Raw genomic sequence first — 15,742 nt, forward strand, 5'->3', positions numbered from 1 at the left:
GTGAGAAACACACTGAATTAGAGAACATGTCACTGCCACACTCTCCTCCTCTGTGAGAAATACACTGAATGAGACAGCATGTCACTGTCACACTCTCCTCCTCTGTGAGAAACAAACTGACACATGTCACTGCCAGACTCTCCTCCTCTGTGAGAAACACACTGAATTAGAGAACATGTCACTGCCACACTCTCCTCCTCTATAAGAAATACACTGAATGAGAGAGCATGTCACTCTCACACACTCCTCCTCTGTGAGAAACACACTGAATGAGAGAGCATGTCACTGCCACACTCTCCTCCTCTGTGAGAAACACACTGAATAAGGCCTCGCTCAGACAGGCCTCGTTGTGAAGTGCGCGCGCACGTCTGTCGCAATTTCTGGTTGTTCGGTGGGAGTTTTCAAACTGAAAACTCCACCAGCGGCAAAGTGCAGCGTTGTCGCTGCAACATTTTGCCGCCACAACCAAAATTGAAATTTCGTGCTACTGTTGCGAACCAGCTCCGTGACGTGTGCGTTACGCCCGCCACACCCCAACCACACTCCTGCAGTTCGAGCAGAGATCGCTGGGCTGCAGAAGCGCGTGGCGGAGGCGCGACCACAAGCACGCGGACATGGTCTGTCTGAGCGAGCCCTTAGACAGCATGTCACTGCCACACTCTCCTCCTCTGTGAGAAACACACTGAATGAGACAGCATGTCAGTGCCACACTCTCCTCCTCTGTGAGAAACACACTGAATGAGAGAGCATGTCAGTGCCACACTCTCCTCCTCTGTGAGAAACACACTGAATGAGAGAGCATGTCAGTGCCACACTCTCCTCCTCTGTGAGAAACACACTGAATGAGAGAGCATGTCACTCTCACTCTCCTCCTCTGTGAGAAACACACTGAATGAGAGAGCATGTCACTGTCACACTCTCCTCCTCTGTGAGAAACACACTGAATGAGACAGCATGTCACTGTCACACTCTCCTCCTCTGTGAGAAACACACTGAATGAGACAGCATGTCACTGTCACACTCTCCTCCTCTGTGAGAAACACACTGAATGAGACAGCATGTCACTGTCACACTCTCCTCCTCTGTGAGAAACACACTGAATGAGACAGCATGTCACTGTCACACTCTCCTCCTCTGTGAGAAACACACTGAATGAGACAGCATGTCACTCTCACTCTCTCCTCCTCTGTGAGAAACACACTGAATGAGACAGCATGTCACTGTCACACTCTCCTCCTCTGTGAGAAACACACTGAATGAGACAGCATGTCACTGTCACACTCTCCTCCTCTGTGAGAAACACACTGAATGAGAGAGCATGTCACTGTCACACTCTCCTCCTCTGTGAGAAACACACTGAATGAGAGAGCATGCCACTCTCACACTCTCCTCCTCTGTGAGAAACACACTGAATGAGAGAGCATGCCACTCTCACACTCTCCTCCTCTGTGAGAAACACACTGAATGAGAGAGCATGCCACTCTCACACTCTCCTCCTCTGTGAGAAACACACTGAATGAGACAGCATGTCACTGCCACACTCTCCTCCTCTGTGAGAAACACACTGAATGAGACAGCATGTCACTCTCACACTCTCCTTCTCTGTGAGAAACACACTGAATGAGAGAGCATGTCACTGTCACACTCTCCTCTGTGAGAAACACACTGAATGAGACAGCATGTCACTCTCACACTCTCCTCCTCTGTGAGAAACACACTGAATGAGAGAGCATGTCACTCTCACACTCACCTCCTCTGTGAGAAACACACTGAATGAGACAGCATGTCACTCTCACACTCTCCTCCTCTGTGAGAAACACACTGAATGAGAGAGCATGTCACTCTCACACTCACCTCCTCTGTGAGAAACACACTGAATGAGACAGGATGTCACTGTCACACTCTCCTCCTCTGTGAGAAACACACTGAATGAGAGAGCATGTCACTCTCACACTCACCTCCTCTGTGAGAAACACACTGAATGAGAGAGCATGTCACTCTCACACTCTCCTCTGTGAAAAAGAAGGCTGCTGCTCAGCGGCGGGAGATTCCACTCTGATGTCAATCTGCGGGAGGTCGTGCGGTGAATACGAATCTGCCTCGCTGTGTACTTTGACCCTGCTGGCTTTAAAGACTATCAGTATTGAATACACACTATATAAAATGAGGTCATTGGTATTAGTGTACTCTTCTGACGGTTTAATTGTAATGAACAGTGAAATCCTGTGGCTGTGCGCCCCCCGTCCTCTGCTGGGTGGTACCTTCCATAGCAGAGAGCGGGCGGGCAGCTCTAGCTGCGCTTCAGTTGAACTGCGGGTTGTTGAGCTGCTTGGGTCATTTTGTGTGGGGATATCAAACCGGGGGGAGGGGGGTGTGTGTGTGTGTGTGGTGGAGGATTCATCTTAATCTCTATACACCTGCGTCACGAGCTATATATACATATAAACTATACAAGCAAAGATCAGCCTGTGCTCCGCAGAGAAGCCGCTCCCGCCGGCCGGTGCGGATGGGGCGCTCGGTGTGAAGTCAGGACACGGTGATCTGTGTGAAAACCCGCCGCCTGCTCCTGCGCCTAGCCTCCAGCAACCGGCCCTGCTCCTCTTACAGGTCCCCGAGACTACACTATGCGTTACACACACCCTCCCTCCCCGTGATGATCTCTGCTCCTTTTATCTCCGTATATTTTACACTTTGTGATCATCTGTCGCTTCAACTGATCACCTTCACTCATCTATCTCATCGTCTGTATCCCTTTCTTTCCCCTGGTGATCTTTTTACACCCTCCTTTGATCTATTATTACACGTTATAATAATTGCACCAACCTACCCTCCTCCTTTCAAACTCTTCTGGGCATCACCCGGCACACCCCTCTTCTGGGCATCACCCTGCACACCCCTCTTCTGGGCATCACCCTGCACACCCCTCTTCTGGGCATCACCCTGCACACCCCTCTTCTGGGCATCACCCTGCACACCCCTCTTCTGGGCATCACCCTGCACACCCCACTTCGGGGCATCACCCTGCACACCCCTCTTCGGGGCATCACCCTGCACACCCCTCTTCGGGGCATCACCCAGCACTCCCCTCTTCGGGGCATCACCCAGCACACCCTCTCCTTTTCTCCATTCAGCACTCTCCTTTCATTCCCATTCTATCTATCTTCTCATTCCCATTCAATCACTTCCTCTCCTCCCTTCATCCTGCCTCCTGTCATTTCAATTCAATCCCCCTTTTCCTCCCAGCCTTTTGAAAACCGGTCCAGTGCCTCCTGCATCCTTTTTCGGCACTTAAGTGCAGTTACCATTCACTTTGCTATTATAGCCCATCTGCATACCCTCATCAGCACCCAGTTTACCTCATTCACATCTTCACACTTCTGCCAATATCTACCCTTCACTCTCCTCCCACTGTCTTTCTCACACTTCTTTCTTATCTTATCAGTGCTGTCTAATTCTTTAGTTCTCCTATGCATAGCCCTAATTTATCATTTCCCTCTCTTCCTCATTATCCATATCTTCTATTTCCTTAACCCCTTTATAGATATCCTTCATTCCATTCCCTGTGTGTAAGGGCACTCTTCCCACTCTCCTTTCAGCTGCCCTTATTTCATATGATCTGAAAATATCATCCCCATGCTAAGAAAGAGTTCAGCTCTATTCAAATGAATTGGACTAAAATCTTCATCATGGGGTATATGGCTTCACACCATATATAGGCCAGCCCCCTCCCCCCCCACCCTTCAGTCATTTAATCTCATCTTTTATACTTTGATTTTGTCTCTTGATTATTATTTTTTTTTGTGGGGTCTGGCTCAGCAGGGATAGCAGGTTTTGGGTGTTACCAGAACGGCGGCGCTGAGTGCCAGGATTGGCACCCACCAGCATCCAGCAACATGTCTACTGTACAGACCACCGTGTCAGACATCCGCTCCAGGGCTGGCGGTGAGTGTGCTCTGTGAGCTGGGATGGATCATGTTAACGCCTGTACAAATAATTCTTTTAGAGGCCATTTAGTTATGTTGCAAGCCCCTCTGGCAGCTACAGGGTTAAGTAAGGATGGGTTAGGGATGTTAAATACTGCTACATATAGTGTTTGTGCCTTGTCCTGTGTTGGTTCCAAATGAAGTGACCAAAGGTAGGGGGGAGCCAGCTCCCTGGAACACTGCACTGTTTATTTCTGTACAGTATTATAGCCTTCCTGTAAGGCAATGTGTTCTCTTATGTAGAAGTGTTTGGGAACATCTATGATGCCTGCAGTGGTGGGCGAGTTGCTGTATTTGCCATAGTAGGTAAAAATGATGAGGTGCCCAACATCAACACATTGAGCAATGGTGATTAGATGTGTATATATGGTCTCACTGCACTTCTTATTTGATGATCATATTTCTTCTTGATTTTCTGTTGGTGCTGGTCTTTGAAGTATGACTAGGACTTCCACTCCGCCATTTCAATCGATTTAACAACTCAAATCCTCGATAGCAGCACTTTTCAAAAAGTCTCACAGCAAAACATAATTATTATTTTTTTTTTTTACATTTGTTGTACTTCTGCGTCCGGATTTCTACAATAAATGTAAAAAAGAATGTCTTGCTGTGAAACTACTTTTTTGAAAAGTGCGGTTAGCAAAGATTTCAGTTGTTATAATGGGGCCAAATTGGTAAATCTATTTGTGTGCATTGTTTAACCTGAACACAACTTTAACGGCAGCAAAAAAAACCCCTACTTTTTAGTCCCTTCTTTCTTATTTTCATCCTCTAATTTTGGGGATTTGGTTATGTCCAATTAGAAGCTGCTCACTACTCCTATTACAATATTCCTGTTTCCATAATGAACCATCCACAATTGGCTATTTAGAGCTGATCTATTATTAAGCAGGTAGGACATTCATATTCACATGCTATATTAATGATTGTGATTTTAAATAATTTATATTTATATTAATGAATTGCACTTATTTTATTCTAGATTTAGCGCTGAATATTTTTCATATGTGTAAATACTTATACTTTTTATGCTTTTAAGATCCTGTATGCTTTCTGCAGTGTGTCTTTCCTTTCTGTTATGTTTTAACACTCCCGCAATAGCTGTTTGTATTCCCAAAACATTTTTTGGGTGCGGCGCATGAAGTAACAATTTTTTATTTTTTTTATTTTAATACGGAATAATGGCTGCACTCTAGAAATACATGTTATGAAATCTTAGGAGCAATTTCAAAATATTAGAATGCATTCAAAATGGGGTACTCAATATCTAAGGGTTTCCCCCCTATTTGTATATACTATACTTGAATGTGATGTTCAACCGTGGTGTATGGTATCCTTTAACAGGGTGCTGGAGAGTTCACCTGGCACTTAATAGGTTAATTTCTGATCCTATTATTGTGTGTCGCAGTGCAGGGACAGCTGCACCCACAGGTCTCTTAACAAACATGGGTAGAGGAGGAATGACTAGTCCGTTACATCTAACGCCTTCACTGCCAGAGAGGCCCCTCTGACCCATGTTCTTGCCTGAACTGACAAGAGTGTGAGCGTGGAAATGTAGGAGAGGATGGGAGGGCAAGGTGGAGCAATGAATACAGACCCTGGAGACCAGCAGGTGATCAGTATAAGAAGAGATGATCTGAGAGACTTTGCATTAACCTGCGCCACACAAATTCAGGACAAGGGCCAGAGCTGCTGGCTACCCGGCGAACCCCTGAAAAACATGATGCCTGACTGTGTTGCTAAAGGCAGAGGCAATGTTGCGTTCACTGGTTATTAAGTGTATTGGTATTTATTGAGATATTGCGATTCAGTCTGAAATTAAATCTACGTGTAAAACTGCCAGCCTTTTAGTCCATAGACTAAACACTGTGAAATGTTTAACGTGCACATTTAAAATAGTGGGAAGTTCAGATAGTTTCCTCAAAAATGGTCAACATGTTTTTCTTTATACGTCCTGAAGCATTTGAATTTCCTTCCTTTCCTTTAGTAGGCATTTTGCTGTTTACTTTTATGTGGAGACTTCTATGGCACCTCTGCAAAGGTACAGTACTGTATATCAAGCAGGCTGCATATAGTCTAACAATGAATAATGACTTCATAGTATATATTGTCAGACGTAACACGTTTGATGGATTTGGCATAAGGTTCTTGGACACACCATGTAAATTATACTTCTAACATGGTGGATACATGATGTGTGAGAATAGAGATGAAAAAAAAAATTGCTCTGTATTCTTTTATTTGCCAATATGCCTCATGTATAACCACTCCAAATGTCACTTACTGAGCAGGGGTGCTCAACTCCAGTCCTCAAGACACCCAAAGGTTTTAAGGCTATCCCTGCTTTAGCACAGGTAGATCGGTTTTCCACTGAGTCACTAGACACCTGTGCTGAAGCTGGGATATCTTTGAAACCTGTCTTGAGGACTAGAGTTGAGCACCGCTGCACTAGAGCTTCAGGGTAAGCAAAATACGTTGGTGTTGAGGGGTTCAAAAGCAAAATGGTGCTTAGACGCCATCTCCCACGTTTGCAGGTTCTCTAGAAACATGCAGAGTATATATTTTGGATAACTAGGTCAATGTACTCTTCGGGTTCCTTTTATCAAAGCATCTGGTTTTGATAATAAAAATGACAAAACGTTATATAATTCATATGCAGTGCTGACAAGATGCAGTGCTGTACAGCAAACACAATGAGCCCCTTCCCTGAATTCTTGCATTCTAATGTTGGCGCTGACACTGGGCTTTGAACTGGATTCCACCTCCAAATTCAGCATTCTCACCAATGTGCCATTCTCTCAGGCCAGTTTTGCAGTGTGGATACTTGAATAGTGGTGTTTGTATACGTCTGTTTCAGTGCTAGAGAAGCCAGCAGTGACTTTCCTTTAAAACTTTGTTGAAGGCCACTACTGCACACTGCCAGACATTGCTGTGCCTTGTGACTACATAGCAAATTTAGATGCAGGTCAGGTGGAGATCTGCAATACTTTCTAGTTTCCTCCAGCAGAGAATGGATGAATTCTGTTGACTTGGTTAGCTTTTAGTGCTGCATTCTCATCCTCTGATATTAACAATCTGTGGAACATGTTTTCATCCGACAGGCGCTCAAACATTTGTTTACATCACGTGACTGATTTGAGTGGTGGCCGTAAAGAGCATTCTGGATAAGGAGAACCAGGGTATTACAGCAGGCTGAAGGCAATACATTATACTCTGCATGTAAACATGAATCATTCTATTAATATAGTCCATCAGAATCACCTGATCATATATTTCCTTTAGAGAGATTGCTGCAGCATTAAGAAATGCATGTAGGTGCGTCTCTGCTTTATTGTATAATCTTAAAGAATTGTTTTTTTTCTTGTGCATCATGATATTTTCTTGCTTGGATTAGTTTGACTTTTTTTATTTGTATAGTTGGTGTTGGTTTTGCAGCAGCGTACAATAAAGGAGAATTAAGATATATTGTGTCTGAATGACACTGTATAATATGAAGTATGTAACATGACTAACATGAGTTAGCAGTGTCACTCCTATTGCAATATGCTAATTTGTATCTTTTGGTACATTGGCCCAATAAAATCTAAAAATATAGCAATATTCTGTTCGTTAGGCATGCTTTTGTTTTCATTTTCCGCAATCCTATGTCACAACAGTTTTGAGCTGAACATCTCTTGACCTCTTTCTATTGGGCACTTCAAATGCCTTCATCCTGAAAAACACCCACTGTATGCTTTTGTGCTTCCTTCTCACAGCTCAGTATGTCACTGTGTGCTGGCTAGGAAAGAGAAGCTGCTCTGCTTTATTGTAAGCGACACAGATTTCTTCTTGCCCTACCACCCTCATTTCCTTTAGATTCAAATGAATCTCCTTGTTCCATTATATTGCAGTCTTCTGACTGGAACTTCCTATATTCAGTAACTGCTTTCTAGGCTTGCGACGTGCTCACGCATGCATAGTCGTATACTGTATGTCTGTATCCTGTAACGGACAGCACCAAGGAGTATAAGGAGATATAAGTGGATAAAGGGCAAAGAAAAAAATGATCGGAATGGTTATGTTCTGTTTGGTTTGTCGATGCCACAAAATAACCTTTTTGGATGCGAATGGCGGGTTACTAATAGAAACACAAAGTGGAAGAGACGTACCAGACAAGCTGGCCCCTTCGTTGGCCTACTGTACATTCTGGATTTATTCCATCTCACTGCCAGCAGCAACTGATGCTTATGTGACTGCTTCTCTGCCAGACACATGCATACATCGCTATGCAGTGTGTTAAAGGCCCCTCCGGCATCACTAAATCCAGAAGAGGAGGGGTTCTCTGTTTTTAGAGATGTAACCCCTGAAGGATCAAAGTGCACTAACAGAAGTGACATGATTGGGTTACATCTGGATGGGTGATACATTTTTTTTTAAAAGAAAAAAATAAAAAAAAGGGTGTGACAGCTACAAGTAGTATTAAATATTTTTTTCAAGTTTGTTTTGTAAACATTAAGAAATACCCCCCATCCAGAAACCCTGAAGTAATGTCATTTGTCAATTTCCAGAGACACAAGCAAATCCTTTTCTTTAGTATGGTTAGATTAGTTTAAGGAAAACTATTTCATTGCTACAATGTAATTTTTTTTGTGTTTTGTATTTTTTTATTTTTTTAAGGAAAGTGAATGTGGGGAAAGTCCAGACTCAATAGTCATCAGGTGACTAACTTGTTGCCTGGGACTTCCTCTTAAAATGTATAGACGCTGGGTGAAGAGTGAAAACCTTCGCTGTTACACTCCAGTGATTTAGCCTTGTGATGCATACCATTGGCCCAGTTCGCTTTGCACGTATCCGGGCACATTGTTTCTGCATATTTGCATGCTCTCAAAGTTTACACAATCACTCTAAGAAATTTGCAGTCTCGAAAGCTTCACATTTTTTTCTTTTTGTTACGCAAGTGAACTCTTAAAGTATTTTCAAACTTTGTCATTGGCGTTGTGAAAATATCTCCAGAATAGCAAAACATCCATTCAATTTCTGCAACGTTCTGGGCAAGTTGTACTCTCTCTATAAGGTATACACAAGTTATGTAGCCATTTTTTTTATTTGTTACTTTATTGCAGGTGCGGAATGCCCAGGTTTTGCTACTTTTGTGAATGGTTTTTATATATTTATTTTATTTCATGCGTCTAACAATGCCTTCCCGTGTGTTCCCACTTTGCAGGTCTAGGGCTATTGTGTTGCAGGCTTCCTGGCAGTGACAGGATCAATAGTACTGTTTGGCATATGGTGTAGCACTGTGTACACAATAGTCTCTGTAAGAATAACCTTTTTAAAGCAGTTGGCAAATACATATGAATTTGAACCATGATATTTAATTAAGAAAAGCAAACAAGTTAAAATGGCGTTTCTAGTCCCCGCCTCCCCACTGCAGCTAATCCCAACTATAGCTACATGCTTCTGATCATCATTCATTGCTTGTTGTGGCTGGTGTATTTTAACCCCCTAGTTGCTAGAGCATCCTCCAACTGATTAAGATTTAATAAAAATTTACATTGTCCAAGTCAGAGGCTCTCAAAAGTATATTGATCAAGGGCCACTTCATTGTTAATTGAGGGAGTGGCCGCCATAATTACTTTTAGATGTATATAAATATGCATAATATATATTTCCAGAATAGAGTACCTAAAATCAACAAATTCATGGTTATCACTGAGCTCTTCGCAGTGATAGAAATGCCACAGATTACAGTAGATGTTGAAGCATTTCAGGGATTTCTGATGATTAATCTTTCTCCTGCTATTAATATTGATTGCTTTCTTTCAAATGAAAAAATACATATATTTTGAACACGTTTGTCCCTTCCTGGACCATGCACATACACAGAACTTTTGTAAATGTCATCTTGTAACTATAAATACATATGCACTTTCTACATCTCTCTGTGCAAGAGTACTGACTGAGTTCAATCACTTTAATGCCAGAGGGACGAGCAACCATTCAAATTTCAGATTTCCTGTTTTTTCCTGTTCAAGAGATCAAATTTCCGTGTTTAAAAGGCGACGAGAAGTAGATAGATCAGGAGTTTTAACTTGTAGGAGGGCAAGAGACGCCTGTGTGATTTCCTGCTTTCTATTTCTATCTGTTGTTCTGCATGTAATAGAGCTGCTGCAGTCCGTGTGCGTGAGTCTCTGTCTCCCCTATGGTCCGGCTAACTTAAAAAGTGAATGTCCTGCAAGTGCTAGTCCCATCACATCATGGTGATCTATAATAAATATATCATGGGGTGTAGCCAGGACTTTGGCGGGAGGGCATTTTGATATGGTGGTGGAGTACTAATTATGTGCGGTAGGCCGCACAAAGCGCTGTGTGCCACAGAGGTGCACCATAAGTCTTGTTATATTTCATGTATACACTGACCCAGAGTATATAACCAGACTGCACTACACACTGACCCAGAGTATGTAACCAGACGCAAGGGGGGGGGGGGGGGATAACTGGGGGCAGTGCTGGACAAGGGATGACAAGGGGGAGGGGTGATTGTCTCTACCTTGCTCTTCAGCCCACAGCCAGCACCAGGGTTTACACTCAACGTACCTTGCTCTGGAGCCCATCACTACTATCTGTTCCATTGAAGCGGTTCTGGAGTCTCCTCTTCCATCTCTATGGTCCCTCTGCTGCACTCAGAGCTCCAGCTCACTTTAAAACATTTTTTTTTTATTTTAGATGTGCTGGTGTTTTCAGGGATGTCCCGGTGTTTGTTTGAAATGTGTTCCTGGTCAGGAGTCCAATTTCCCCAGGAATCATAACATTTCCCTGTAAGTGGCAACGCATTATAATTAGTTGCTAGTCCTTTGCCAGTGAGGGGGGTTAATGGGACAGTCCCGTGTAGCCAAGGGGTAAAAAAATATATCTATACACACTTTTTTTAATTTGTTTTTTAAAACGTAAGTTAACATTAAATACAGTTTTGTAAAGGAATATTTTCTTAAACATTTTTTTTTCTTTCTTGTGAGCCATGTCTCTCAGGGTCTGAGTCTCTTGTCAGTCAAATATTGCCTCCATTTTATTTTTAGGCACCTTTCAGAGGACTAGTCGACAAAAGGCAGGGAAGTGGTAGTGTGGCTGATACTTTGCCTGAGCAAGGCCCTACTAAGCCCAAACTGACTTACTCTTTGACAAAGGGCTCGTCCCGAAACACGTCAGAGTTGCTTTTTTTTGCCCTATTTTTGAATGTCTCCCTTGTTCACTCTGCAATAAATTTATTCATTTTTACTGCTGGTGTGCTGTTCTCCCTGCTTACCCTGGATTGCTGTGCTTCACACACCCCTCCTTGGAGGACTCCTGGACTAAGCCCAAAGTGAGGTTACACGCAAGGCTGTGCCTGGAAGAAACCAAATCCCACTTGAGTTTAATTTTACAATGGTTACAAAGTTTGCCTTTTTAAAGGGAAGAAAGCACACAGGTGCACTTCGAAGCTGCTACTGGTTCATTTTAGGACTAGGAGGTATTGTATCATTAACAAGAGATTGTGGAAAGATGCAAACATATAAAACATAACTCAAATGATAGAATAACTGTTAATATGGTAGAGAAGGTGATGTGTTAACGTGCTGTAGTTACATTGTTCTATTTAACATAATTTATGGACCGTGCGAAGTATCATGTTTTTCATGTAATTTCCAAGTGTTTGGGTCTCTAAACAGAAGTTGAAAATAAATATTAGGGAGTTTAGCTGATTAAAAGCTGATAGATGCACAAAGTATTACATTTTACTGCAGCATATTCATTTTCAGTGAGCTGTCCCAAACATGAACTGGTACTTTAAATAGCCTGCTCACATCATCAACAGCTATTAATATATATTGGTAATGTTGTCAGGACAAGCACAAACAAACATGCGTCTTGGTGTAAATAAACATTATACTATGCTACTTTATATCAAATGACAGCATGTAACCCAACTCTAAGGCCTCGGCCAGGGTTCCTGCTGGCGCGCTGAGGCTCAGGGAAAGCGGATGCTTTCCCTGGCCTTAGCGCTCCGTCCGGGGGCGTGTCGGCGGGCGGGCCAGTCAAGTCAGAGCTGGTTCGCCCTCATTGGGCGAACCACTCACGTGACCGGCCCTGTGCGCCGGCAAGCGGGAAAATGTAAAATTTCCCTAAGACCTATGCTTCCGGAAGCGTAGGCAAGCCCCTACTAAAGCCGCTCATTGCCGCTGTAGGGGCTCAGTGCCGAGCGGAAGCGTGCCTCCGCCTGCAAGCACTAAACATGGACGTGGCCTAAGATCACACCTTCCAACCTACGAGGTGCGAGTTGCAAACCCCTTATTTTTTTTTTTCTTGCCTCCTTCAATGCATGTATATTTCTACTATATCTGCAGCAACACAAACGTGAGTTCTGATCTCCTTTCCCTCTTAATAGGGCACGTTATTTTTAGTAGATGTCACTAGATACCATACCTACAGAAGCCCCTCCTTAATGTATTTTGTCCTACAGTACCTTCAGTTGAACACAGGTGATCGTTTCTCCAGGGCAGCATTACCCTGTAACAGGATCATTATTTCCTATTAATGAAGTAGTAAAATATATGTTCAATAAACATTGGGAAAAGCCTGACAATTTTCAGTACCAAAAAGATTAAAGTATATGTATCTATTTAAATATTAAAATGCAAATCATGGGAAAATATTCTCAGTGTATTCTGCAATCTGTCCAATCTCTCAAAACACACCACCATTCCGTTGGCATTCAGGGACCTCATAAAGAGAACTGATGCTTCTGAGATCCCGTGTCTTCTTCCCCCCCCCCCCTCTACCTCACTTAGAGGCCAGTATCTGACAAGGGAGCGTTTTACCTCGCTGTTTGGTGCTTCACTTGTTGGTTCGCAGGAGGTCTGAGTTGTCTGCAGGGTGTTATTGAGACTTGGAGACTTGGATGTTATGAGACTTGGACAGGACTGGTTCACAGGACTCTGGATTTTTCATGGTGTTTCAGCTCCTCCAGTAGTGATGGCTCCCACAGTGTAGGCGTCGGCACCCACCACTACACACATACCTTCTCTCAGCCCAGAACTGACACCATAGGCTGAAGTATAATTGCAGCAGGGTCTTTATTTACAGCATACAGCTTAGCAGCACAGTTCTCTGCATACCCCTAAGGACTTCTGGACTTTGCTTACTTCCACTGCTTCATGTGGCCTTGACTAGCTTGTCAAGTGAACATGCTTTCCCCGCAATGGGGAAGACTCATAGTTACCACCTGCTTCATCCCTCCTTCACCCAAGCCAGGGATCAGGCAGAGACTCACTCCTCCATCCTCTCTCTCCCAGGGGGAGAGGAAGACGCCTCACCTCCTCACTCCATGAGGAGCTGGGAAGGAATGCTCTAACTTTAGCCTACTCCCCTTAGAAACTTCCAGAAGGGGCGGGCTCATGGACTGTAGCCACCTACAAGTGGTTGTACACAGGCCATGAAACACCAGTCTTTCACTTTCTGGGGAAGCAGGAAGGGGGGTCAAGGGCCCACAGATTAACCTGCTAATGCCTGGATCTTAACAGGGCTTACAAAGCAGATACACTGGGTGGAGAGGAACAGGCACGGTTTGGACATACCCTGTTACACTTAAAATCAGGAGCAGCATGCAAAGTCTGCTTTATCCTCTGCCTTTATTTCTCATGCGTTTTAAAGCGTGGCTTATGACCCTGAAAGTCGACTTTAAAAAGGATGTGTTGCAACAACAAAAATACAAGCACAATTTGATGCTTTGAGCTTGGGTGTGGAGTTCCTTTGTGAATTTTCCTTTGATCTAGTGAAGCTTTCAGCAATGACTCCTTCAGTAGCAGTCGGAGTGCTCTGGCTTAAGCCACAGATAACAAACTACTCTTTGATAGGGCCGTCAATATACCATGCCATTTAAAGGGTCTTCCTTGTTTTGGCACAGTTTTTGATCACCTTAGAAAATCTAAGAGGTTATATAGTAGGTTACTACTATAAGACCGTAGATCATTCGCACGTCTTTTACAAAGGGGCCTAGATTTCTTGCTAAAGATATTTAGATTTTTTTTGCCCATTCAGAGCAGACAAACGTTAATTACTTCAAAAAGACTGTTTTACAGCTTGGTTTAGTGCTTGACACTTTTGATGATGTCAAGGCTGAGGGGTCACCAGAAACCTGTTTGGAATTATCTGAAGGCACATGAGGGAATATTGTACATGGGGGCCCACTGGAAAAATAATTCCTTTAGTCTTCCTTCCAATGCCTCCAAAGATGATCCTTGCAATTGTCACAATGTCATAAGGACTGAGCTTTGGTGATAATAATATGGTCTCAGTTTATTTAAAATATAAAAAAAACAGATTAGTTGTGTTCAACAAAGACCTTACACTTTAGAAAGGCAGGTTTTAATACATTTGAAAAAAAGAATTACAATAGAAAGTAAGATCAACCCTAAAAAGTTCTTGAAGTACCTCAATGACAAAAAAATGAGAAGAAAATATAGGTCCCTTTCAGTGTGAGATGGGCAGGTAGATTATTGGACGTAAGGAAAAAGCAGAGGTATTAAACAAATTATTTGCCTTTACCAGGGAAGAATCAATTTAAATAGTAGTGCCGTAGGAAGAAGCCACAACCTCTATTATCGAACAATTGGTTAACGGAGGAAGTTCATAGGCGACTTAATAAAATTAAAGTAAATAAGGCACCTGGCCCCGATGGCATACATCTAACAGTTCTTAAGGAGATAAGTTCAGTAATAGCGAAACCATTACATTTAATTTTCAAGGACTCCATTACCACAGACTCAGTACCATAATATTGGCGTAAAGCAGATGTGGTATATATTTAAAAAGGGAGCTAGATCACAACTGGAGAAATACAGACCTGTAAGTCTGACTTCAAAAGTCGGTGTAATGAGTGCTCACCACAAACAAGGCGGGATTGCGAGGCTGAGGTGGGGATGGTAGCCACCGTCCTACAATCGAGCAGCCACGTCCGGAGTGCAGAGTGGTAGCCTTGTAGCTGGGTCAGGGTAGAGGAAGTCAGATTGGTCGAGGTACTTGCTGTGGTCTAGGAGTGGAGAGATTGGATTGTCGTTGTGCGGAGCCGGGGTCCAGGGTTATAGAATGTAGAATAGTCGTGTCCGTAGCCGTGGTCCAGGGATCAGAAGGCAGGAGTCCAGGTGCAAGCTGAGGTCAAAATACAGGGAGCAAGGCAAAGGCAAGACCACAGGAAGCTAGAGGTAAGCACAAGTCACAAGGGTTTATGCTCAGCCAGTTTGCAGGAGGGCTGGCTGAGCATTTAAGGAACCGGCAACCAATGGTAGGGAGGCACAAGGCTGCAGGGTAAGAGCAATCAGACATATACTGGCCACTGATAGGCAGGGGCGGAGTGCATAGCAGCTGAGGAATAATTTAGGGAATGAAACCCTTGTTTGCCTGTGTCCGTGCGGCGTCTGCATGTAGCTAGCGTGCGCCGTATGTTGCCAGTGTCATTGCGGAGCCTGGTGACGGTCCCTGCAGTGTTTTTCCTTCATGGCGGCACCTGCACGCAGGTTGCGGCTGACGCGGGTCATTTGTGACGTCGCAAGATGCGTCGCTGGGCCTAAGCCTGATCCTGACAGTGGGGAAGCTATTTGAAGGTTTAATACAGGATAATATTCAGGAATACCTAATGGAAAACAAAATTATTAGTAATAGTCAGCATGGATTTATGAAGGATAGATCATGCCAAACAAACCTTATTTGTTTCTTTGAGGAGGTAAGTAGGAATTTAGACCAGGATA

The 15,742-nt window shown here is 43.6% G+C and overlaps 1 protein-coding gene across 5 annotated transcripts in view; it reads left to right on the top strand.

The window, feature by feature from the left end:
- Positions 1-2,318: 2,318 nt before the first annotated feature.
- ATP8A1 (ATPase phospholipid transporting 8A1) overlaps positions 2,319-15,742 on the top strand; it is a 194,740-nt gene continuing 181,316 nt past the window's right edge. For 4 of the 5 annotated variants that reach the window (XM_075567150.1, XM_075567179.1, XM_075567138.1 and 1 more), the window contains exons 1-2: positions 2,319-2,607; positions 3,820-3,942. In XM_075567150.1, coding sequence (XP_075423265.1) covers positions 3,894-3,942 — 49 coding nt within the window. In that variant the 5' untranslated portion in view covers positions 2,319-2,607; positions 3,820-3,893. Of the gene's footprint in view, positions 2,608-3,816; positions 3,943-15,742 lie in introns of all 5 variants that reach the window. The other variant, XM_075567160.1, reaches the window with a different exon arrangement.

This window comes from Ascaphus truei, chromosome 1, assembly GCF_040206685.1.
Source record: "Ascaphus truei isolate aAscTru1 chromosome 1, aAscTru1.hap1, whole genome shotgun sequence".
Lineage (NCBI taxonomy): Eukaryota > Metazoa > Chordata > Amphibia > Anura > Ascaphidae > Ascaphus > Ascaphus truei.